This window comes from Marmota flaviventris, chromosome 14 (genome assembly GCF_047511675.1).
Source record: "Marmota flaviventris isolate mMarFla1 chromosome 14, mMarFla1.hap1, whole genome shotgun sequence".
NCBI lineage: Eukaryota > Metazoa > Chordata > Mammalia > Rodentia > Sciuridae > Marmota > Marmota flaviventris.
In genome coordinates, this window is record NC_092511.1 from 15,286,010 (window position 1) to 15,313,083 (window position 27,074).

Consider the following 27,074-nt stretch of genomic DNA (forward strand, 5'->3'; position numbering starts at 1 on the left):
CCTCTCTCTCTCTTTCTCCCCCTCCTCTTTCTTTATTCTAATTAGGTGTATATGACAGCAGAATGCACTTTGATTCACTGTACACAATCACAGCACAACTCTTCATTTCTCTGATTGTACACAATGTAGTGTCACACCATATGTGAAGTTTCTTTCCCTTTTTTGTTTTAATTAATTAATATGATTTAATTAATAGCATAATAAACATCCTGCACTTACCCCCAAGCATGAGAGTGAGAGCATGATGACAGCAGCTTCCATCAACCCGTGACCTGTGAGTCCTCTCCAACCTTCCCCCTGCCTCACCCCAGCCCCAGGCTTAACCCATCCAGCATCTTGAGTTTATCATTTGCTTGCTCTAAAACTATAATCCTAGAACACACAGTGCATGATTTTAGTTGATGTTAACTGTATTCCAAAGGTAGCACACTGCACTTGGTTTTTGCTGTTGGCTTTTTACTTTACATTCCTCTATGAAGTTGTGTACAAGTGTCATTGTTTGGCATTCATTTTGACTTTTGTCAATATAACACAACCAATTTGTCCATGCTCAATATACATTATCTCACTTGACCTTCATAACAACTCTATAAAATACAAAGGAAACACTCTCTGCTCCTGCTCAGAGTGGCTCAATTTATCCTTTCATGATTTCCATTTTAAGGATAAAACTGAAGGTTAGAAACTTCAGGTTACTTGCTTGAGTTTACATAATTCATGAACAGAGAAGCTTGAATTTAGCCCTAGAGCCTTCTTCTGAGAAGAGGGGTATGTGTTGGCTGCCAGGGTCTTCTCTACTGCTGTTCAGCACAGCTACAGGGCAGCACCCTGCCCTCCCTCTGCTGACCTTTTCCATGGTCCCAAAATCATGTATTTATAGAAATATTTGAGTGACCTCAGCTTCCATCCAGCTAGTCTGGCCCCAGTTCAAGCCATCACTGGAGCTGTTCTGAAGCTGTCCTGAGCTCCATTACTCTTTAAGGACCTTGGTACCAGCCTGTATGGGCCCCACTTGATAGAAGAGAAGGCAGGAAGCAAAGAGACCCCTGGGTTTCTGGGGGAAGCTGGTGGAGCTGGGCTGTTTACAGCATTGCCCTTTGCTCAGGCCACTGTCTAGTTTAGCACCTAGACTCCAGAAGCTTCTGTGTGGTGTGGTTGGTGTTGCTGCACAGCTGACAGCTGAGCCAAAGCTTACAAGAGTAGGAATGCAGGTCTGAGCTCAGGCACCAGGCTACCTCCAAGGCTTGCTTCATCCCTTTCACCTCAAGACTGGCCCTCAAGAGTGTCAATTCTGGGGGAAAAATGGACACAGGGCTAGAGCTTAGTGACTAGTACCCGTATCACTGGCCTGAAACACTTCTTAGAATTGGGGAGGCAAGAACCAGTTTGGAGGAAAAAATACAAAAAGGGACATCTTCTCCTTGTGGAAACATATGTATCTACTCCACCAGCTTTTATGAGGCCCTGGAATGTTATTTGTTGGTGACCACCCAGCCATCCCACCGACAAATGGAACACTCTGAGGAAGATGTGTCTGACCTCCTAATGTGAAACATACAGAAGATGAGCTAAGAGGTGAGGTCCATTTCTGCACATTTATCTCTGGTTATTAGATACTTTTAGAGTAAACATCTGTTTGTCCACTTCAGTTCTCATATTGCAGGCCCCATTCAAGGGCTGTTTTGACCTTATCTCTGATTCAATGGGAACAAACCTTAAATTAGTGCCAAAAGGGGGACCTAGAATGGGAAGTCAGAGGGAACTTTGGTCATCTCAACAAAAAAGGGGGCCTGGGATCCTCAGCCAACTAGTCTTAAAGTGAAAAACTGAAGAAAATGGGGGGTAAATAAGTCTGAAGGCATCTTGTGAAGGCTGGGGATGTATCTCAGTGGTAGAGCACCTGCCTGGCATACAAAAGGCCCTAGGTTTGGTCTCCAAAACTGCAAAAACAAAACAACAACAAAAACAAGTATCTTGTAGTGCCTGATCTAAAAGGACTCTTTCATTATAAGGTTTATCCTGGGGCAGTGCCACATCTTGACATCAAATCAAAGCATACAGTTTGACCATGCTTCCAAAGTTCCAGGAATATGGGCTGGACTACATTATTTGATTTCTCCTTTGGTTTTCAACTTTGATAGTTGTTTTGTAGGAGGAATATCTGTGTTTATTGCAGTACTTTCCATGTCACCTCACAGTATATTCTCAGGACATGTACATATTGTCCTAAGGGACAATAGGCCAGTTAATTGTACAAGAGGAAAACTTTGTTTTCTTAGGTTTCTAAAGCTACATGACATTATACAATAATTGGTGAAAACTGTCCTTTGTTCCTATTTCTTTCTCTAACCCACATCTCCAATTTTCCTGCTAGATATTTTTTACCTGAACATATCACAGCAAATTGAAACTCACCATGTAATCTCATAGCCAGTTCCAGTGGTGACATTCTGTGAGTCCTTATACTAATCACCTTCCCTTGACACATTCTTCCTGCTTCTGTTGTGGCCCTATAACTCCTCAGGTTGCACAGGCTCAAAATGTCATAGCTCTGAGCTCCGCTTTACTCATTGCTATGGATTGAATGTGCCCCAAAGTTCAGGTCTCGAAACCTTAATCCCCAAAGCAATGGTATTAAGAAGTGAGGCCTTTAAAAGGTGATTTGATCATGATAGCATTGACCTTATGGATGGATTAAGGCTGTTATCAAGGGAGTGAACTAGTGACAAAAGGGGGAATTCTGCATGTTTTCTATTTTTTCTCTTGAGCTAGCTTGCTTTTTCGTCATGTTATGACACAGCCCAAAAGCCTCTGCCAGATATTGGCCATGCTCTTGGATTCCAAGCCTTCAGAGCTGTGAAAACGATTTTATTTTCCCTGTAATATAAATATTCTATTATATCAGCAGAAAACTAAGACACTTACTCATCTTCCTATTCTTCCTCTCTCTCACAACCGCTCCAATTCCTGGTTCCAGTGACTTACCCAGGCATCTCTAATTTCTAATGGCTTTTTAAACTCATCCTTTGTGTCTTTAAAACTCAGCTACCTTGATCCTGTTCATTCTGCTTTCATAATGCTACTTTTATCCTACCCCTCCTTGCCGTTTCTGACATGTATTACTGTAGTGAGGTGCTCACAGCTGGGTTCATCTTTTACTTGGACCAGATATAGTGGAAGCTGGTCATGAGCACCTCATGTGAAGGACAGCAGTCAGAGAGCTGGTTATAATCATTTTGAAGTTGGTATGTTTCCCTCATTTCAGTTCCAGATATAGATATCATCTCATGAGCCAAGGGGACCTTAAAATTAAGGCATAATTCCTTCCCTTTAAATTAAGCCATGACTCCAGGCCTCCTTTCAGTTTGAAGACTTGGTAGATTCTTGCTGCTCCCAGCTCATCAGGGAAACGTGCAAGACTAATCTGGAACCACTCATTTGTTGTACTGGGATGTGGACCTAATTTTCCCCTTCTCTCATCCTGAAATGACCCCCCATTTACCAACTCATTTTTTTCTTCCATCCATCCATCCATCCATCCATCCATCCATCATCCATCCATCCACCTATCCATCTAACACTTTCCTTGAGTACCAGATCCATAGACCTCCATGTGTCCATCCTCTGTGGATTTTTTTTCTGGCTATTCAGTTCCAGATAGAAGAATTCTCCATAGGCACCAATAGGCTATGTTTCCTTTTCCAGATAATGCTTGTGAATTTTAACAGAGGGCTTCATTAAGACAATACAAAGACTTCATGGAAAACTCAGAGTGGTTGAGATATTTTTTGGATAAAAATGAATCATTTCCAAAGAGACATTATGTAGGACTTGGGGGTCAGTAATCTCTAATTTTATTCCCTGAATGATGTACTCTAATTTGTTTTTCAATGTCATAGAAAGGAATGTGCCATTTGATAGCTACTATGCCAAAAATATTAGTGAAAGTTGGTTGCACCGAATCTTTGCAGCTTTCCCTTATGAGATCTCAGGCTGGGAACTCTGACTGAACATTGCCAATGCTTAAAATTGGAGCTTGGAGTGCATATGTCAGGAGAAACCCTTGGGTTTTGATTACGCTTTGATTACTATTAGATGTTGAATTTGAAAAAAATAATAAAGTTCAAGAACATAAGTGCATGCTTGGTTGCAGAGTTGTTAGGAATCCAAGTACCCATACCTTCTCTAAGCCAATACTTCCTTTGCTTTGAATGGATCCTGGAGGAAGTACAAGGAGAATTCTGGGGTTCCTATTGCCATAAAACCCTTGGGACTGGGACTCCCTCACCATCCCTTTCAGGCTGAGTGAAATAATGGACCTTTTGGTGTATCTCAAAGCCTCACAGCCTTGCTTGGCAAAGGCAGATGGGTTGGTAAGGAAGATTGTGTGGTACATGAACACAAATGATATGCTCTTCATGATCAAATTATGTAAAAATATCTATGAATACTTTTTCCTTTTCACTTGGCAAGTACAGTTTCTGAGATCAACTTCTTTTTGTTACGTGACAAAATATTTCCCTCCATTGCTTCTCCCTTTCCCTTTCCTTTTATTCTATTACTTAAATCACAGAATATATTCTTCTATAGATTTTGAAATGCCAGCACATTTGAATTGATACCTTCATTTCACTATCTTTCAATACAAGTGAGTCATATTGATATACAATAAAGAATTCATTTATTTGTTTTTCTCTTCCCCCCGAGTTTAGTAAAATAACTCAGATCCTGATTTTCTTTAACTTGCTAAAAATGTAATTCCCTAGAGATCAGAGACCTCCAGAGCTCTCACACCAGTGTCAGTGCAGGTCCAGTTCTTACATAGTTCTGCTTGTAGTCAGCTGCCTGCTGCAGGGTTGGCTCAATGTGTGGTTTTATCAGTGGCTTGGATTTCCCCCTACTATATGAAAGTTTAATTGGAACAAATAAAAAAAATGAATGCTTTAAAAAATTAAAAGATGATGGTCAGTTCTCCTGGAGCAAACTTCATGTGGGGGCTTACATCATTGACTGTGGTTGACTGCAGCTCTGTCAGGAACTTGGTGATATATCTTAGAAACATGTGGTAGCTTTGAATGGACAGGTCAATCAATCTTGTAGCCTCAGCAATGAATTTTTCATAGTAATCAGAAAGTTGGTCTGAAAAATCCTGTAGTTTAGATCTGAAATGGTGATGGTAATCAGAAATGATTTTCTTCATTGCAGTGGCCCAACTTTTAATTATTTCCTGAGCGGTGGTAGAAAGCTCTTCAATCTTTTCTTTCCCTTTTCCATCTGCATCAGTAAGGATGCTAACATATTCTTGGAAAGCTCTGTCCACAAATTGCTTAACTTGATTTGAGAGTTGAGAAGTAAATCCAGTAACACTGGACGTATATTTGGAATGGAAGTCCTTAAGGGCAATTACAAAGCTCCTGATCAAATCCATTACTTTTTCTTCAAGTTTATAATATTTCACCATCCAGCCAACTGTACTTGGATCAAAATATTCTTCACGAAGAGCCTTTATGTACTGATGAACCTGCTGTAAGTTTTGAGAGCTGTCCTGAAGTTGGTCTTGAATAAATTCATTTAACCTACTGAGGATAAAGTCTAGACTTTCTTTCAGATTTTGAAAAACATATAGAACATAATCTTTGAAATTGTCTTTCTCACGTAGGATCTCATTAACAAGATCAGTAAAATTCACCTCTTTTAAGATTTCAATGTCTTTTTCTATCTCTTCAAAAACAAATGATTGTAAAACGTTGCAAAGGACACTTAGTGTCTCTGTAGTATTGATAGATATGTAGTCAATTAATGTTACTTGAATTTCTCCTGATAAAGATTTCAACTGTTCCCTCAAGTCCGGAATTGCATCTTTTAGTTTAGAGCTTGTTGAATGAAAAGGAAGTTTAATCTGTAGGTCTTTGATTAATTCAGTTCTCTCCACTAGGTCTTGGACATACGAAAGCAGTTTATCTAACCCATTTTGGATATTTGAACATACTTGGGATAGTATCTTCCCTACCTCCTTCATGACCATACTGTTGAGTTCATCAATAGTGGACATCTCAGCTTTCCCTGGGAGATGGAATCTGGAGAACTTCAGGATATCAATGAATGAGTCAATCAGATGCTTAATTGCCCTATGGTACCCCTTGATGATTTGTATTAAGCTGTCAAATGCCTTCTCCTTGATTGTCTGGAAACTGGCCTGGCTCTCCTGAGCCAATAGTTCCTGGTACAGATTCTGGGTCTTGTCCTTCCACTCCTGGTAAGTTCTTGTGGTGCTGCTGACTGCTCTCTGGAAACCCATGTCCATCTCATCAATTTGCCTCATGGCCCCTTGATAGGCTTGCTCAGCACTGTTCTGTAGACTTCTCCTCAGCTTTGCAGAAGCATCTGTCAGGCTGAGTCCTGTGTACTCCTGGTGGTACTTGTTGACATAGTCATAAAAGGTCTCTGTGGCCTTGGGCACACTGTCTTTTAGAGAGCTTAGCAATATGGATGCTGCCTCTTCATCCCAATTAAATTTGATCTGAATTTCCTCATCAGATTTCTGCCCCCACTCAGTTATGAATATGATGAGTTTTTTCTCTGCAGAGGACTAAAACAAGAAAGGGGGGACATGTTTTCAATTACTCTGATTACATAATATATTACACTAAAACTTCATTAGCAGTTAAAAGTAAAGATCAGAGGATCCTTCATATTCTGAAGGGGATTTATCTTTCACATGTCAGTTTGTATGTTTGTTTTATGGTTAAAAAAACCCACTGTTAATTTCTCATTACCATATGCCTCAGAAAGGATAAAAACCATGCTTGGCATTTATACAGGAACACTTAACATTAAGGCCTTCCTAGGACTGAAAAATGGGGATAGGAGAGGAAGGATAGGGAAGAAGAATAGGGAGTAAGAGGAGGCAGAGGAAGAAGGGAAGAGGCAGAGAAAGGCACATTCAGGGAAAGAAGTAGCAAAAAAGGAAAATGTCCAGAGCTCAACCAGCAGAGAGCCAGAGTCCCCATCTCCGTGTTCATGCTCCTAACCTATGACAAACCTTGGTGATAGAATCAGGTTAGGTCTCCCCCTCTGGTAATGACATATTTGATTTGGCCCTAGTAGAGCTTATAAAAGACTGAGTCCTTGAGTCTCATCAAACTGTTCTGTTAAGGGAAAGAATTTTAAGCTTCAAGAAACCTCCCGAAACCATGATTTAGGTGATGAGAGGGCTTTGGCTGTGGCTCAGGGTTAGAGTGCTTGCTTAGCATGTGCAAGGCCTGGGGTTCAATCCCCAGCACTGAAAAAATATATAAAAATAAAAAAATAAATCCAATGATGAAATATTTGGAAGTAGGGCAGATGGTGGGGTTGGACTAGGAACGTGGCTCAGTGGTGAAGTGCTTGCATAGAATGTTTAAGACCCTGGGTTAGATCCTCAAGACCACCAAAAAACAAAGTGTATTTGGATGATTAGGCATGACCCTTATCTTTCTAGATTTTCCCAGAAGTAATAAAATAATAATAGTGCTAATATGATGCCATGTGCATGACTAATAATTAATTTCAATGAAGGATTCATTGTAAGACTTTCTGAAGAATAATTCCTTAGTGAGTATCTTTCATCTAATTTGAGAACTTTCTGAAAGAATTGTCTTAACTTCATTGAAAATTTCTAGAGACATGATCTACCCCAACTGAATCAGGAGGACATGCACAATTTAAACAGATCAATTTCAAGCAATGAAATAGAAGACACCATTAAAAGCCAACCAACCAAGAAAAGCCCAGGACCAGATGGATTCTCAGCCAAGTTCTATAAGATATTCAAAGAAGAATTAATACCAATACTCCTCAAAGTATTTCATGAAATAGAAAAGGAGGGAACACTTCCAAACTCATTCTATGGGGCTAGTATCACACTGAGATCAAAAGCAGACAAAGACATATCAAGGAAAGAAAATTTAAGACCAATATCCCTGATGAACTACATGCAAAAATTGTCAATAAAATTCTGGAAAATTAAAACATACAAAAAATATTAAAAAGATAGTGTGCCATAATCAAGTGGGGTTCATCCTAAGGATACAAGGTTGGTTCAACATATGGAAATCAATGAATGTAATTCATCACATTAATAGACTTAAATACAAGCATCATATGATCATCTCAATAGATGCAGGAAAAGCATTTGACAAAATACAGCACCTCTTTATGTTCAAAACACTAGAAAAACTAGGGATATTAGAAACATATCTCAATATTGTAAAAGCTACCTTTGCTAAGCCAAAGGCCAACATCATTATAAATGGAGAAAAACTAAAAACACTCCCTCTAAAAACCGGAACAAGACAGGGATGCCCTCTTTCACCACTTCTATTCAACATAGTCCTTGAAACTCTAGCTAGAGCAGTCAGACAAAATAAATTAAAAGAATATGAATTGGAAAAGAAGAACTCAAACTATTAATATTTGCTAATGACATGATTCTATATTTAGAAGATCCAAAAAATTTCATCAGAAAACTTTTAGAACTAATAAATGAATTCAGCAAAGTAGCAGGATATAAAATCAATACTCATAAATCAAATGCATTTCTATACATAAGTGATGAATCCATTGCAAGAGAAATTAGGAAAACTAACCCATTCACACACACACACACAAAAAAAAAAAAAAAACACAAAAAAACCCAAAAAACTATCCCCTCAAAAAAAAAATAAAGTACTTGGGAATCAATTTAACAAAAGAGGTGAAAGACCTATACAATGAAAACTATAGAACACTAAAGAAAGAGATTGAAGAAGACCTTAGAAGATGGAAAGATCTCTCTCCCATGTTCTTGGATAGTCAGAATTAATATTGTCAAAATGGACATACTACCATAAGTGTTATACATATTTAATGCAATTCCTATTACAATACCAATAACATTCTTCATAGAACTAGAAAAAGCAATCATGAAATTCATTTGGAAAAATAAGAGCCCCAGAATAGTCAAAGCAATCCTTAGCAAGAAGAGTGAAGCAGGAGGCATCAAAATACCAGATGGTTAACTATACTACAGAGCCACAGTAAAAAAAAAAAAAAAATGGCATGGTATTAGAACTAAAGTAGACATGTAGATCAATGGTACAAAATAGAAGACAGAGACAAACCCACAAAATATGGTCATCTCACATTATATAAAGGAGCCAAAAACATACATTGGAGAAAAGATAGCCTATTCAACAAATGGTCTCAGAAAACTGGAAATTCATACGTAACAAAATGAAGTTAAAAGTTATCTCTCACTCTGCATAAAACTCAACTCAAAGTGGATCAAAGACTTAGGCACTAGAACAGAGACCCTGAGCCTAATAGAAGAAAAAGTAGGCCCAAATCTTCATCATGTCAGCTTAGGACCTGACTTCCTTAACAAGAAGTAAAATTAAGAATCAATAAATGGGATGGATTCAAACTAAAAAGCTTCTTCTCAGCAAAGGAAACAATAACGGGAAGATAGAGCCTACAGAATGGGGGAAAATATTTACCACATGTACCTCAGATTGAGCATTAATTCCAGGATATATAACCCAAAAAACTTAACACAAGAAAATCAAATAACATCCTCAATAAATGGGATAAGGAAATGAACAAACTCTTTACAAGCATATGAAAAAATGTTCATCATCTCTAGCAATTAGAGAAATGCAAATCAAAGCAAAGATTTCATCCCCAATCATAGTGGCAATTATCAAGAATACAAGCGATAATAAGTGTTGATGAGGATGTGGGGGAAAAGGTACATTTATACATTGCTGATGGGGCTGCAAATTGATGCAACCACTATGGAAAGCAGTTTGGAGATTTCTCAGAAAACCTGGAATGGAACCATCATTTGACCCAGCTATCCCACTCCTCAGTTTGTACCCAAAGGACTTAAAATCAGCATACTACAGTGATACAGCCACATCAGCTGTTTATTGCAGCTCAATTCACAATAGATAAACTATGAAACCAAACTAGATGCCCTTCAACAGATGAATGGATAAAGAAATTGTGGTACATACACACAATGGAATATTACCCAGCCTTAAAGAAGAATGAAATTATGACATTTATGGGTAAATGGATGAAACTAGAGAATATAATGCTAAGTGAAATAAGCTAATCCCCCAAAACCAAAGGCCCAATGTCTTCTCTGATAAGGGGATGGATGCTAATCTACAGTGGAGTCGGGGTAGGGAAAATGAAGGAAATTTGGATTATACAGAGGGAATTGAGGAGAGGGGTGGGATGATGGGGATGGGCAGGACAGTAGAATGAGTCAGACGTTATTACCTTATGTACATGTATGATTACACTACTGGTGTGACTCAGCACAATGTACATCCAGAAGAATGAAAAGTTATGCCTCATTTGTGTAGAATGTGTCAAAATGTATTCTACTGACATATATAACTAATTAGAATAAATTCATAAAAAAAGAATTGTCTTAAATCATCTGTCCCAATTCTCTCCCTGCTCTTGGGCTTTGGCAACCCATTGGTTAGGACTCACCTGAGGGTAGAAGTAGTGGTTCTTTATTATGCCATGGTTTCCTTTTTCTCCCAGGTTCAGGCCCACAGTATCTATGGCTGGGTAGGCTGCCCAGAAGGTCTGGATTTGCTTATCTCTTTGATAGCGCAGGTAGAGGTCAGTGAACACCGGACTGGTGATGTCCAGGGCAGCCTGTATTTCCGAGTCCCTGAAAGCAGAAATGCAGCTGGGTCACAATATAATGGGCACAAAGAGGGCACACATCACAATGAGCTTTGAAAAGGAATGAAGTTTCAATAAAAGTTTCATACTGCAGTCCTTTGTATTTGCCCTCTTCTTTATACAGCACACTGAAGTCACGATGTACAAATGTTGTGTTGCTCTTACAGATGAAACTGTAGTCTTCAAATTTATATGTTTCCACCACTGTAGGGGAGAGAGTTTACATTTTGTGGGGCAAATAATTATGGAATACAGAGATATTTTCATTGGGAAACTTGGAGCATTCTATTTTAACCAAACACCTAACTTACATGTTTTTAATATGCAATGTCTAGTTCATAGTGTTTTGAAATAATTTTTTTTGTTTGGTGCTGGGGATCAAACCCAGGGCATCCACACATGCTAGGTATGTGCTCTATCACTGAACTATACACTCTGCTCTATAATCTAAGTAAATAGTGAGAAGACAATGTAAGTCCTAAAATCATTACAGAAAAATCTACTTCTTTGAACCTATCCTTTTTGAATGTCAGTTATTTTCTACAGTTTTTTTTAATGTATGGGGTATATATGTATCTCCTCTTTTAATTTTACTGAGAGTAATAGTAACTCTGGTCATAACTAAATATATAATTACTTACAACTTTCATTTAGAACATAGTATCTAGGAAAGGAGTCAGGTCATTTTCTTACCTTTTAGGTCATATTCCAGGAACTTTAAGGTTGAACTGCATGTGGAATCCAGGAATGTTTCAATATGATCTGCTTTGTTTTTCAAACCAGCACTCCAAGTGGCATTATATGGGGGAGAGGCCACCCGAAACCATGCAGTCAGTTCTCCAAAAATAGGAATCCAAATTCCAGCAGGTATAGAGAATTTAATGGAAGGAATCTGAATAGTCTGCTCAGGCAAGATGATGGTAGGCAATTCAAAGCCTCCAATCTTGTTGGCCACCTCATTTAGGTCCAAGACAGCACTGCCAATGGAAATGCTTTTTGGAAGGGTGAACGGGGTTACAATCAACTGAGCTTCAGGCACAGTTATCTCAAAAAGGGGAAATGAGGAGTTTTCCGATTCAGAATATTTTGTTAAAACATCAACTTCAGGGAATTTTATTTTGGGTAATGTTGGTAGGTTGAGTGCAAATGGTGACATTCTTGACTTTTTATAGATTTTCATTTCACTGAAGTCAACTTTGTAGGATGGAACCTGAAGATCTGTGAATGGGACTCGAAATGTAGGTGTGACAAAAACTGAATTTAGATCATTTAGTTTTAACCCAGATATAATGAATTTATCAGCCAATTCTTGCACGGGGACAGAGAGAAGATAGCCATTGGGATTTTTGGTGTACACAAGAGCAGTTGAAACATGAAGATACTGCCTCCTGTTGGTGCTGGTGGTTACCTCCAGCTTTAGGAGGTCCCATAAGTTCTTGTCATACAGTGGTAGGACGATATGTTCAAGGTTTGACCCTCCTAAGGATCCTGCAATGTCGAGGCGTGCCTCTTCTTGGGTATTAGAAAGCTGTATGTTGTTCTGGAGAGACCCAGAATAAATCTGGATCTCACTTTTCCAGCTGACCTTCTGGTTCTTAGTGTTTGCATTCAGAGTCACTTCCTGGTCAATGTAAGGTATGTCCAGGAGGGAACTGGGCTGACTGGCATGAACCTGAACAAGGGCAGACATTGTCCATGGGGAGAGTTCCAAGGTGGCTTTGCTTGCATGTTCTCCTTGTGTGAAAAAAAGGCCCTGCAGCTGTAAGTAATTTTTTGTATTGTGTTCCCAGATGGCATATATGCGTCGGAGATTGGCTTCTCCAGCAAAATTTTCTTTTACTTCAAGATTCCAGATACTATCGACCTTGGAAGCCCCTTGCAGCTTCACTGATGACCGAGTGCCCTTGGAATTCAGGTACATACTGGCCTCGCTGGCAATAGTTCCCAAATATTCCCGTGAGAGGACTGAACCCTTGACATCTCCTTTAGTAGATGACTCAATGGAAAAGTAGGAGGTGAGGCTTTCTAAGCTGAGCTTGTGGTCAACTGCTCCTTTAGCAGTATAGTACAGCTTTGGAGAATTAAAATCATATTTTAATTCAGTGGATGAAGAGACAGTAGGTTTTGACTTGGTATTTCCATTAAGTTCTTGCTTGAAATTCAATCTCAAAACTGGAACGTGGATTTTGGCAGTTGTTGTCACTGATGCTTCCAAGTTTTTCTCGATTAAGCTAATAGTGCTATCATGACTGCCTTCCACAAATTTGTTGCTGAGAGACAGAGCTGTGGCTAGCTTCAGCCCTCTTTTCCTTCTCAAACTTGAAGTGCCCTCTAATTTGTACTGCAGTGCATCAATAACAAATGAAGAGGAAGAAAGGAAATGAGCCACAATATCTGATTGATTATAAAGTCCAATATTGGTATTCAGCGTGATGACACTTGATTTAAAGGAAAAATCGTAAGTAATATTGCCCAGGGCTGGAATAAAAATATTGTTTATGGTACTCAGTTCCTTGAAATCTGGAAGAGCGACCTTGAGTAGATTCCTAGGGGCATGAAGGACTGGCAACTCAATGGATGGGAGGACGAATGTGTGTGATGGCACATAGAAGCCAGACCCTGGGATGGTGACATTGGGGGTGCTGATCACTTTGGGGATCACATGACTGGAGGCTGACATCTCTACTGTGAATGGAGATACTTCCATGTTGATGACTGGGAGAGTGTATCTGGGAGTTTGAAAGGTCCTGGGGAGCTTGTTGAGAGATCTTTCAACTTCATACTCATCAAACTTACTTTTTGCTTCATTGTAGGATGTAGTGAGAAAATCTAAGGCGTCATCTCTGACTTTCTCAAAATGTCTGTCAAAGGAATTGATATTCTGATTGATAAACTCAAAAAACACACCCAAAGGAATTGCAATGGAATGCCTGTCTTTGTTTTTTTTGTACCGAGCTTTTACACTTAAATCAAATGATTGCTTTGTTGTTTTCAAGAATTCCTTTAAGCCGGTTTCTTCCCATATGGAGAAATCTTTCAGTGAGGGTGTTGTGAGTGTTGTATAAGGTAGATTTATTTCAGGAATTGTCAAAGGAATGCTCAAGAAATCCAGGTTGGCATCTCCATTGATCTGTACATGGGCTTCCATGCTGTGCCCATTGTTCACGGCAGAGAAATTTTGATGGTATTTATACTGATTGAACCTAGCACTTGCTTGCCAACTTGCTTGCTGGGCATGAGGACTCAGGAACATTGCATAGTTGTTGAGGAAGTCTATCTTCCCTACCAATTTTAGTGGAAAACTAACTTTCAGATTTCCTTCATTTTTTGTGGATGCAGTAATTTCAGATGGCTGTGCTGAAAAGAAAAGGGAATTTTTCAAAGTTCCAATAACTTTTCCATTTAAATGAGCATTGTGGATGCCAGTTATCTCTGCCTTCCCTTCTTTGAGCAGTGCTATGCCATTAGCAGTTAGAATACTGTGGCCCACATGCTGGGATTCAACTTCAGACTTAATTTCAAACTTAGAAGAGTCAAGGAAGCCAGATTCATAAGCGATCTTTTGGTTTACTCTTAGGTGTTTGCTGCTGATGTTATTGGACAATCCAAAGGAAGTGATGGGTCCTTCCACAGTGAAGCTGATCTGTGATTCATGTATTCCCTCATCTGAGAAGTTGAGACAGGCCAGTTTCCATGACCCTATTCCAGAAGAAGTCCATGTTAAGTGTCCAGCTTCCAGCAGTGTCTTGATATCATTGTTCAGGTCAACCTTACTGGATAAGTCCAGTTTGGGGATGTTCAATTTGTGGAAGTATTTTGTGTGGCTTTCCAGTTTGAGCTGGTTATTTATCTTGACAATCACACCATTATTAAACTCCAGTGTATTTTTTTCTGTGTGTAAACTTGCCATTGTATCTGATTTTCCTTCAGTGGCATTTCCAGAAAATAGTATTTCACTTTCATGCTTTGTTCTCACGTACTTGCTGGAAAATATCACAGATTCCTTCAGAACCAGTGGATTAATCTTAGGGTCTGAGAGTTGTGCATTTGCTTGGAAATCGAAATTGAGAACTTCTAATTTGGACTCTCCTTTGGCAGTGATGGAAGCTGCAATCTCTGCTTTGTGCTCTGAACTAGTTACATTCTGGATGTTAGCATTTGCATCTAATGTGAAAAGGGGAGATTGGACTTTCAAAATGCTATTCAACTTGCCAAAAGTAGGTATTCTGATTGTGTGTGAGATGTGGGGAAGCTGGAAGTCTGGTATTTGAAGGTCAGGAACTTGAAAATCTTTCAGGTTGAGATTTGGGATCATGACTTCTGGAATTGTAATTTTTGGCAAATGGAAGTCTGGCAGTGTGAGTAAAGCAAGGGGGGTGTCTCCCATCTTCAAATCCCTCAGATACACTTCCGGAAGTGGCCACTGCAGCTCACTGATCAGCATTTGGTCAATGGTTCTGATGATCTTTGCTTTGATTTCTACCAAGTCGATTGTAAAGGAAGGAATGTGGAAGGTGTTGAGGATAGTGAATTCTGGAGTGGAAAACCTGGATGGGATTTTTATATCTTTCAACTCTTTGAAGTTTATCTGAACTGATGGAATCCTCAGATCTGTCAGAGGAACTATGAAGTCAGGAGTCTGGAAGGTAGCTTCCTGGAGAGCATGGAGACTGACCTCAAAGGCAGGCATAGTCCCAAAGATGGTCTGGATTTTAGGAACAGTGAACCCTCGTTCCACCAAGGATTTCACCTTTTCAGCCCAGTCTTGGATAGAGTATTGCTCTGCAAAGTCAGTAAAGTTCTTAGCAGCAAGAATCCACCAGTCAGTAATGTAGGTGACAAGTGTATTATAAACCTGGCCTACTAGAGACAGGTATCGCTCAAGTTCCCGCTGAAGGTCCATTTGATAGATCCGGTCTCGTACGTCTTCTAGAGTTTCTTGGAATCTGGCTTTCATGTGAACCAAAGATGCAGAATTTAAAGCATCCTGTAACCAATCAATGAATAAAGTTATTTTGGTGTCTTTTAGCTTTTCCCAATAGATAGCGACCATGGCTTTGATGTCCTCTACAAACAGTTTTAGTGCTTCAGCTTTCTGTGGCAGTTCTAGAGCCTGAATTTCACCATTGATTCTCTGAGTCATCTCATGTATTTTGTTATTGGTTTCATTCACAAACTGGTTGTAATCGAACGATTTTAATTTCTTTACCAACATGTCCAGCAATCTGTTTACTTCTTCAATGAATTTTTTAAAAGACAATGCTTTAAGCTGCTTGACTGCATCATCAATAAACCCAACCAATCTCTCATAATATTCTTTTATCTCAACTTGCTGTAAAACATTGCTTAGTTTTTGAACAGTCTCCTTCAACTTATACTGGTGGGCCAACTGTACTGATTTATCCATTAAAACCTGGATTTGTTGGTCTACTTCATATTTCCTAATTAACTCATGGACTATGGCTCTAAAAGCATTGATTTTCTCAGTTACTTCAAATTCTTCAATAAGATTTGTAACAAAGTATTTGACATGTTCAATAATGTCCTTTATTCTTTGAAATGAAATTGTAGTTCTCAATTGATCTAAAAGGACTCTGACATCAATATCCTTAACCCGTTGTTTTAACACTGTGGCAACGTCCTGGATGTCTGTATTCTGAATATGCATGTTGAGCTGCTGCAGTTTTTCTTGTATCTGGATTCTGACTTGATACTTAGTATCCACATTCTGGATCCAGGAGGCAACACTACTTCCAGTTTCGTCAAAATCAATATTTTCAATAAATTCGTACAGATCATTGATTGTCTTTACTAAATGTACACAGATATGATAATGTTCATTAAGAATCTTCCATTTTTCAATGATTTGATCAATAATCTTAGCAATAGCAGTTTTAAAATCATGTAGATCATAATTATCTTTAATATACTGATCAAATTGTATCACATATGTCTGAAGTTGAGAGAGTTTTTCATTAAAGTTGATTTTGGCATTATCCAATGCAATTTGTAGATCATTTTCTGTAATTCTATAATTTTCTGTGAAAGTGTTCAGTTTCTCCTTGGCAATGGAAACTTGTCTCTCCCAATTAAGTGCATTCAGATAGTCATTAACTTGCTGTGGGAGTCTGTTGAGGGTTGCTCTGTATTTCCTCATAAATTGATCAATATTGATGCGTTTCAATTCTTTCTGAATGGTTTCCAGAGCAGTTATAATTACTATTCGATTCCTCTCCAGATATTCTGGCAGAGTTTCAAAGAAGGGGAGGCTGATGGTGTGAACGTCTTGGTTCTTATCGTACTTTACAAAAGCAACAATTGTGAATTCTTGGGGCTTGTCAATAGCATCTTTCATCTCTAAAGCATCAATGACATTGACGGGCTCTCTGAGTAAAAATGGCACTTTAATCGGGGAGTCTAGCACAGTAAGGTCAGCCAGGGCTCGCCCACTAAGCTCCACACCAATTTTGTCTTTAGTGTTGTAAGCTTCAAAGTCCTGGCTGTACTCATTGTTGTTCAATTGAGTCTTGAGTTTCCAGGTGCTTGTCTGCTCGGCTGGAGTGAGCAGGACACTGACTTTGTGATCAAGAGCTGTACTGATGCTTTTGCTGGACATGAGATGACTTGTGGACCCTTTGTAATCATGAGAGAAAGTGAGGGCCAGTGGTTCTGCTTTCAACAGGAATTTGCTATAGAGTTGTCCAGTGTGCTCTCCCCAGAGAGCCAGTTTTCCATTGCCATTTGTATGTGCATCAATGGCCATGGTGAATGGGGCCATTGCAGAACGGAAAACGTTGCTGAAATGCAGAGAGTCTGAATTATAGTTTGTACTGATGTCAATGGATGACGCCAGCCCAGCAATATCAGTGTTGAGCCGATGGCTAAACTCCACACCCTGAACCCTAGCTACAGTGTCTGCTTTATAACTTGCTGATAAGTCAGCATAAGAAATGGTGTAGATATGTTTTATTTCATCATTTTGGTAGGCTCCTTTGAGGTTTCCAGCCATGTTCAGCTTCAAGGGTTCCAGCCGTAATTTCCCATTGCTGGTCAGATCCAGAGCACTGTATCTCAGGTCATTGTTTAAAGTAGTTACAAGAGAAAAGGGCTGTAATTGTAAGTTAAAATTCTGCTTGTAAAACTTGTCAGTGCTATAAATGTTGTCAAGTTTGGATGAGAGGTCCAGTGATAAGCCTGCGATATTCAAACTGTTAGAGTGGTCCAGTTTCATTTCAGCATATGAGCCCATCATGTCATTTGAAAGCTTCAGTCCTTCCTGGCTGATTTTGAAGTTGAAAATGTTTTTACTGTCGACACCCAGAATCATGGCCTGATAAGTACTTCCCAGTGATACCTCTGTGAGGGCAGCTTTTCCATCCAGGCTGAATTTTGCGTTGTGCTCCCTGAAGCGACCATTTGCTGTTAATTTCATGGATGCCCCAGAGAGGTCAAGCTCTGCATTCAGCTCATTCTCCAGCAACAAGGGACTATACTTCAAGCTGGTGGTTGCACTTGTAGATAATCCATCTCGGGCAATCCTTAGTGTTGCCTTATGAGCACCAGTATTAATTTTGTCACTGCCCAAGATGTCAGCATTTAATTCAATTCCATGGGAATTCAGTGACCCAGACAGAAGGGTGAAGAACCTCAGTGACTTGTAGTCAGCCTGATACTCAGAACGTAGCAATGCATTTTGCTTAGAGAAGGTCAAATCCACCTTGTTAAAAGTAGAAAAGTCTTCATATTTCCCATTGCTGTCAGATTTCACAGTGAGCTCATAATTCTCATATTTCAGGGAAGCAGTATTTTTAAAGATGCCATCTTGCAAATCAGAGGTGGAGGTGAGGGAGAGGGTTCCATCTTTGTACCTTCCAGTTATCTGGTTGGTGCCTTGGAGGTAGGAAGAGTTAAACCTCAGGTTGGATTCTCCACTGAGCTGGCCAGTGGTAGAATCCCTCTGACAAGACAGGTCATAAATGCCATTAGCATAGAATGAAGAAGCTCTGAATTGCCCATCAATCTTGACATCTTTGACATACAGATGTTGTTTCTTTTTTGAGTCAAAATGGATTGAAGCAGACATCTGTGGTCCCCAGGCACTAGATGCATCAAATGTTAGAAAACCTTTTGAGGCTGGGTTGTTTCCAATTTTTTCTACATGACTGAACTTGATTTTTGAATCCAGAAATTTGTGGCGTAGAGACCCATCACAAGCTAATGTGAGCATATTCCTTTGGTCATAAGCTGTTTCTCCAGATCCTAATGTTAAAAATTAAAGACATTGGTTAAATTAAGAAAAAAATGTCCAGAACAATCATTGTTGAAAATCTTTCAATTAAAAAGTCCCATTTATCTGGGTCAGTTGTGTAGTAGTCTCCTCATCTATAATGCAAACATAAAATTTGAAAGCATAATATATTTCTCTAGGAAGTTTTCCCTGACTGCTGAAGACCTTTTTGGGCTCCCTTATTGAGAGTTTCACTGTATCTTATACTAGTATATTCTGTGGCACTCAAGCTGAATTATGATTAATAAAGTAAACTTGATGTACCTTATACACCCTACCATAGCACTTCTCACACTGAGTTATAATTGCTGGTTTATGTACTCCTTTCCTTTTTCTTACCTAGGAGTATATCAAATACATATTACATGTTTAATAAATATTCCTATGAGTTGAGTGGATGAAAAGACTTCTGAGTAGCAAGGACAATAAGAAAGTCCATGTCCTTTCCTCCCTAGAGGGGGTTCTCCCACCAGAGACTGCAATGAGTTAGCCCTGTGAACCCTTCACCTGAGCATGGCTCACCTTGGATGCTATAGGAAAACATGTCAATCACAGAGTCAGCCTTCATGTGGTATCGAGCCTGGAGGCTGTAGTGGTCTCTGCTGGTGTTGCCACCAGTATAGGAGGCAGACCAGTTGTACAAGTTGCTGTAGATATTTGTGGAGAGGTCCAGAACACCCAAAAGAGGCACTCGCAGTTGATACAACTTGGGAATGGTAAAAGTCGGGACTTGGAATTCTTGAGATGGCAGCTGGAATCCCACAGACTTAAAGTTGAGGGCTGGTGTCCTAATGGTCTCTAGCATCTTCAGATCTTTGGAAGACTTGCCACCAAAAGGCAAAGGAATCTCAATTTTCACACTGTTCTTGTTCAAGGTATATTTGACCCGGCCATCACTGAAATGAATAACAATGTCCCCACAGTCAGTCATCAAGAACTCAGCTCTCTGCCATCTGATCTTCCAAGCAATACTGCATCTACTCCATTTCTAAACTATTTTTTATTGCACTGCTTCCCATGCCTGGATACCTTTGCTTTTTCCTCTACCTGCCCAAAAAACTCTTTCTATGCCCTTCTAAGAGCCATCCCTTAGCATTTCCATTCCACCCAAGTCATAACTAATTTCTCTCATTCTTAAAGTGATAGAGTCTCTTACACCTATCTCAAAGAGCATGTCCTAGTTCTGCTTAGATAATAAGTTATCTGTTCATTTTTTGATGTCTGTACAGTGTCTTCCCTGGGAGGAAGAACTCTACCTTATCTAGTGTCTATCTTCTTACTGTACCTAGTCTAGTATTTTGCATGTAGTGGACCCTTGGTACATATTTGCTAAACTAAATTGAGGTAACTTGATATGTGGAATGTACACAGGAATAAAAGGCAATAAATTTGGGTGAGATCTTCAATTTCCACTGAATGGTAATGTTATCTTAGTGAATTAGTGCCTCTGAGTCTCTGTGATGTTTTCTGCATAGTGGGGATAACAGTATTCTTTCTGTTGAACTCACAGAGATGGCCTTGGTTATCAAATGAGAAAAAAATACCTAAAAGCACTTTGCAATCTTTTCAATGTCATACCCATGCAATGTACTAACAGGATAACTTAAAAAAAAATAAAGGGGGAGAGAGGGGTTTAGCTATTATGTGCAAATAAATTGTTCATTTTATTGCTGCAAAAAGATGCCTGCTTTCAGCAGGAGGATGACCAATGACCAGTCAGGCCCTGTCCAATTCGTAGGTCCTGAAATACCAGCAGAGAAGGAGGGTTCCTGAGTCCTCTGTGCTGCCACCCTTTTCCATCTCCTACAGTCTTTTTCCGTATGGGTGCTTTGGCAGACTTCTGCCCTTTTACAATAATTTGGCCTATTAAACTGCTCCTCTGCCACTGACCATGGGAGGGTCCACATGACATAGGCCACTTATTTTTTTTTTAACGGAGTAAAGTACAGAGATCAGTCACTCTGATTTCTTATTTTCATGAAATAAGACAAGCAGAGCATTTCATATATTTTTTGTAAATACAGAAACGGACTGAGCAGTTTGGAATCTGACTTTTTGGGTAAGGGTTAAGTTGTATTGCTAAACTGAATCTCTCTCCAAATGCTGCCTTTATTCAATGCTCAATGGTTGTTCTGACCCTCCATAGTTAAACAGCAAGCCCATAGTCAATAATTCCTCCAGCCTCTCTTGAACTCTTCACAGTCAAACAAGTGTGAATATACTCTGGTCTGGAATAAGGTGTTTACTTGTGATGGAAGAAAGCTGAATACCTTTCAAATTCAGATTGTAGTAAATAAAACATCTTAGGAGGAAAGTACCAGAATTACTCAATTGTCTTTTGGGTTCATTTTGGGTTGACCGTCACATTCAGACCTCATGTTTAATAATGCAAAAGTGTCACAGTATTTATGCTATAGTTATTCATCTCCTTAAAAATGCTTATATTATTTCCCTTAAAATTAAATAAAAACAGTAACAATCATACTATGTCAAATTTTCCATGTGCTTTGCATGGTTTGAGAAACTTCTTTAGTTTCTTCTTTTACCTTTTTAAGAAGAGGTTTTCTGGGACTTGGAAGGTTGGAAATCTCATTTTCTGGAAGCTCAACTCTGTCAAGCCACTGAGGTGATCCTGCAAAGTCTGGGCAAACGGAAGACTCTCGGATGCCTTCTGAAGCCAGCTGTTTGTTGCCTACAAAATGATAGAAGATTTTTAGAGCAAGAAATGGGACTGGGTGATCCTCAAAGTGAAATTAACATTACGTGATAATTCAGATTTGACAGGTCAGTTATCAAGCAGAACAATGAAGTAAAAGTTAAAAATAAGTTATAGTGATGGGCATGGTGGTGCATGTAATCCAAGTGGCTCAGGAGACTGAGGCAGGCAGATCATGAGTTCAAAGTCAGCCTCAGCAACTTAGCAAGGCCCTAAGAAACTTAGCAAGACCCTGTCTCAAAATAAAAAAAATAAAAAAAGGCTGAGGATGTGGCTCAGTGGTTAAGCACCTCTGAGGTCAATCTCTGGTATAATAATAATAATATTTATTATTATTAATAATAAATAAACAAATAAATAAAATAATAGTAATTAATAATAATATATAATAATAATTATTATTATTAATTACAGAAAATTATGATTTTGGGCTGCCAGTCACTGATCTCTTCCCTTATTTTAAGAATATGTAACATAGACTCCTAGCCCATGTCTTGAAGTTTCTGTTCATATATGTAGACACAGCAAACTCTTTTGCTTATAGCATTCACTGGGTATTTATCATATTCAGCTTTGTGTAACTGGAGAACTAAGCATGCTTGATGTTTCTTTTCTCTCCAGAAATTCCTTAGGTGCAGGAAGCATGCCTTAAGCATCTTTGGATACCCTCATACACCTATCTTAGAGTTAAGGATGTGATTAGCACTTTTAACCATGAATCTATTTTGCTGATTGATTCATACTTACAACTCTTAATTTGGATCCCATCTGCCGGAAAGTCATGTCTGTTTGAGGAACTCTGTTATCTGGGAGACTACTGGCATGCAGCAGGAAGGCTCTATAAAAATCAGAGAGATCCACTGGGAAATTGGAGGCAACTTTTTTGGTATCCACATTGGTGCCTGTGTTCCATTCAAATTCAATCTTCTCCTCATCTAGAAAGGCACATATGAAATAGTTGTCAGTGGTACAACACAGGTCAGCCTGTGTCCATGGCACTTGGCAGTTACACTGAAGTACACAGTGCCCTTGGAAGTGCTTGTGGGAAGAAGAGGCACATACCATAGCGCCAGGCCAGTCTCTTGGAAACTGTTGAGCCATAAGCTGTAGCAGATGAGTCCATTTGGAGGAGCAGTTTGGTTGGGGACCAGCGGGTCAGGATCTCACTTCTGGCTTCTGCTTGTAAGCGGGGTATGGAAATGACACCTTTGATTTTGCTTTCTTCCTTAGTGTCATAACTATGGAAAAGAAAATCATTTGGCTTCAATGATTTTTCCATTCCAAGGAGATATGCAGAATTCAACAGTTAGGAATTACATTTTTTAGTGATAAAAGTAAGATACATTAATGGGTGAAAAACAAGGCCACAGACAGACCAAATGCATTAACTTCAAGGCTAATACTCAGCAAAAGTGCAGGACTTTGCAGGGAACAGATGAACTTTTTGAAAATTGTTTCAATCTGCTTTGCTGTTTACGAACTCTTGGCCTTGGCCAAAAGATTAAACTGCTCAGAGCTACCATTTCCTTATCTATAAAATAGGGAAATTCATACCTACCTTGCAGTTTAAGGTGAGGACTCAGAAAATTTTTTAGTGTACTGAGCACAGTATTTGATAAGTGGATAATAAGTGCAAGATAAATAATAGGAAGATCCAACTAAAAATGTGCAGAGGGTCAAGACACTTGAGGACGCTGTTTGCCAGATGATAGATGAGGGATGCATTTGTCTTAGTTTAAAGCTGGGGTAAGAAGGGAAAGAGCTACCAGGGCCTACAGCTCAGGTAGGATCTCCCATGCCTTCCTTACCTTATGTGGCCCATCAGAGCGACTTCAGTGATTTTCTTATTCTGAATGTCCAGGGTGAGTTTGTAAGACTTTTTGTCCTGAGCAGACTCATCACTAACTCTGAGGACTGTTCCAAGGTCAACATTAAGATCTGGAATTTGGATTTCACTGAATAAAGTTCTACTCTGCCGATTATATTTGAACATCATTGTAGCCTCTGTATGCTTCACACCTGAAAATGTACAAAATAATTAAGAGGGTGTGCTAAGAGAATCTACTTAGAGAAGGAAGGAAAGGATAAGGTAGAGAAACCCTGGGTACTCGATGTGCTTAAACAAGAACACAGTTGAAAATTTTACCTTACGTTTTTAACTCTGTGGTATTCATAATTCACTCAACTTGCAAGTATTTACTGATGGTGGATTATATTCTGGGCACTGCTCTTGGCATTGGGGAGTCTGCCCTTATAGAGTTTACCTTCTAGTAGGGCTGTACAGACAACAGGCCAGCCAATTACTTACATCAGATGGTACTAAATGTGAAGAAAAGTAAAACTGGATATGAAGATGAAAGAAACGGATAAAAGAGAAGCTATTTAATATGTGGTGGTCAGAGAAGTTCTCTCTGCAAGATGGGTATGTGGGCAGAGACCACAATGAGTAGATTGTGGGGATGCACCATGCCAGTTCTGCAGTGAGCCTTCCAGGCAGAAGGTTGGATATGCAAAGGCTCTGAAGTAGGGATCACTCAGCACATTCAGGGTTTGGAATATGGCCAGAATCTGACCACTTTTCATACCTCTTCTGCTACCACTCTCATTCAAAGCAACTACATCTCTTGCTTGAATTATCGTTGTAACCTACACATCAGTGTCCTTTCCTCTTTTGCAACCTTTTGCCAACATAAACATAAACCATGAAAAACCTTCAGTGGCTTCTTATTTTATTCACAGAAAAAGTCAAAGTTCTTACCATGTCTTACAAGTCTATCTCTCCTCTACCTCCCCTTATTTCTCTGATTTCATTTTCTATCACTTTCCTCCCGGATCTCTCTGCTTCAATCACGTTGGCTTTCTTTCCTTTTTTCAAACTTGGCAGCCCCATGCCAGCCTTGGAGTCCATGCAACTGCTGGCACCTTAGCATATAACACTCTTGGCACAGGGCTTACCTCCCTCACATCTCCTTTTGTGTTTACTTTACCAGTGAGACTTTCCCTTTTTGTTCCCAGAATCACTCCCTTCCCCAACTTTTCTCCTCCCCAACACTCCCAGCATTCCCTAGGCCCATCTATGTTCTGTTTTGGTCCCTACCATGGATTGACAGCTCAAATATTTAATTGTTTGGTTGTTTACTGTAACTTCCACAAAGATAGAGACTTCAATGTTCCCTGTTTGAGCCTCAGCTCTCAGAACAGGCCTGATACTTAGTTGGGCACTCAGTCAATATTTGTTAAATACGTTACATTACATATTTCTCCCTTTGAGTCCTGAACCTGAGACTGAGGGTAGAGAGGCAGCATCCTCTTTTTGTATACTCACCTTCTGCCTGAATTATGAACTTCAGTGTGTCCACCAAGGCTCTCTCTTCCCTCTGGAGTTCATAGGTTGCACTGGCAGAATATTGTTCCACCTCTCCTGTAGGCTTCAGTTCCAGCTCATATCTAAAGAAATTACAGTGAATGATGGCAATAATATCCCCCAACAATTCAGTATCAAGTGCAATAAAAGTAAGGTCCTTATTTTAACCTTATCTCTTGCCTGTAACTAATAATGATCTTTATGATCCCTTCAGTTCCTCCCAGAGCCTAAGACAAGGACAAATCCTAGGATTCCCAGGCTTTTGTACAAGTACAGGAACAGCTGGCTGGCCCTATCAGCAAAAGCTGACAACAGAATGTGTGAGGGGATGAAGACAGGGGACCCTGAGCACTGTGGAGGCTTTGGGCATGCTGGTGAGCTCTAGGAAGCTCCTACCCATGGGTCTGGAGGCTCAGAAACTCTGACGATGAGGTAGGAGCAAATTGGAATGTGCTCTGATCTTCTCATCCAGCACATGAAGGGAAAAGAAGTGCTGGCCACACGACCACTATTTTAAATACCCAAAGGATGGTATAAGCCCCTAAGATTGACATAAGGCTACATCATATGGCCTTTTTCTGTTTGCCCTGCCAGGTGGCCACAATGTGGATGGCAAGCAGATTCAGGCTGTGCACTGAGCATCTCTCACCTGGTGTCACCTGTCAGTGGGTAGTAGGAGGCAGACTCGGTGGAGCTAGCGTTGGAGTAAGCTCCTGTGGTGCAGTAGCTGAGTCCAGTGACAAAAGGCCTGCAAGTTGACCAGGACTGCCTGTTCTCAATGAGAGGAGGGATCACTTCTGTTTTGGTGGTGGAGACCAAATGCAATGTGTTGCTGGTGAAGGATGAAAAATCAAAGTTATCTTTAAGCCAGGAATTCAAATGAACAGGGAGATCAGGAGAGTAGAAGTGGGAAATCAAAGGGGAGGAGGAGGGAAGGGAAAGGGGAAGAACTGGGAAATTAAATTGACCAAATTATACTAGGTGCATGTATGACTATACCACAATGCATTCCAATTTTATATATAACTATAATTCATTAATTACAAAATGAATTTAAAAATTAAAAAAGACTAATAAAGTAGAGGAAAGGGATCAGGGGAAGGATGGGAGAGAGGTTAGTGCTGGGAATTGAAATGGAGAAAACTATGTTATATATATTTATGAATATATCAAAAGGAACCCTATCATTATATATAACTATCATGCACTAAAATTTTTTAAAAGATTAAAAAAAATGAACATCATTCTTTTAAAAAATAAACATAGTTCTTACTATACACATGCTCCCTTTCCTCCTATCCACCTCTGTCCATACCCATCTTATTTGATTTACTGAGAAACAAATGGTGACTCTTAGGCTTCAGACACTGCACTAATTTCTTTTTGTGCGTTACCTCTGATCCCCACAAAAGCAGGAATAGGATTCTCATTTTACAGAAGAAACAACGGTTCAGAGACACTAACTAACTCGTCACTGGGACTGAACTTACGGTGCTCCGTCCTTCATATATGATACAGGGCAAGAGGAACCCTGTCGGTCTTTCATGTGAAATCTCTCATGCTCTGCTGGCTTCTTTTTTACCAGCATTAAACATGCATAAGTCTCTTCTCCCATTCTCACACTACACACACACACACACACACACACACACACACACACCCCTCTTTCTTTCCCTGTCACCTTCTCTCATAACCCTATCAACAGGGTGTTGGCCTTTGTGGGGTTCTTCCAACACACTTCTTGCTGAACTGTGCTCTGAATGTTACCCTTGTCACGTTTCTGAAAATGCTTTCATCAATATCTCCAGACCCCTTCATGCTCCTAAATCCAATGAATCTAGTGAGGCTTTATCATCTCTGACCTCTCAGGAGCATTCAGTAGACTTGTTTACTTATGGCTACATCAAGATGCCAGAGTCTTTATCCTCTGAAAAGATCATGGTACCCTCCTCTTATATATGTACTTTAAATTAGTGAAAATA

General features: G+C 39.6%; 1 protein-coding gene across 1 annotated transcript in view; it reads right to left on the minus strand.

The window, feature by feature from the left end:
• Positions 1 to 4,951: 4,951 nt before the first annotated feature.
• Apob (apolipoprotein B) overlaps positions 4,952 to 27,074 on the minus strand; it is a 40,064-nt gene continuing 17,941 nt past the window's right edge. Inside the window, exons 19-31 of the mRNA XM_027937775.2 lie at positions 25,742 to 25,924; positions 25,054 to 25,175; positions 23,537 to 23,747; positions 22,791 to 22,966; positions 22,476 to 22,663; positions 21,559 to 21,704; positions 19,535 to 19,908; positions 11,994 to 18,984; positions 11,419 to 11,918; positions 10,815 to 10,929; positions 10,525 to 10,711; positions 6,281 to 6,589; positions 4,952 to 6,250 (exon numbers count right to left, since the gene is read on the minus strand). Of these exons, the coding sequence (XP_027793576.2) occupies positions 4,952 to 6,250; positions 6,281 to 6,589; positions 10,525 to 10,711; positions 10,815 to 10,929; positions 11,419 to 11,918; positions 11,994 to 18,984; positions 19,535 to 19,908; positions 21,559 to 21,704; positions 22,476 to 22,663; positions 22,791 to 22,966; positions 23,537 to 23,747; positions 25,054 to 25,175; positions 25,742 to 25,924 (10,801 nt within the window). The remainder of the gene's footprint in view (positions 6,251 to 6,280; positions 6,590 to 10,524; positions 10,712 to 10,814; positions 10,930 to 11,418; positions 11,919 to 11,993; positions 18,985 to 19,534; positions 19,909 to 21,558; positions 21,705 to 22,475; positions 22,664 to 22,790; positions 22,967 to 23,536; positions 23,748 to 25,053; positions 25,176 to 25,741; positions 25,925 to 27,074) is intronic.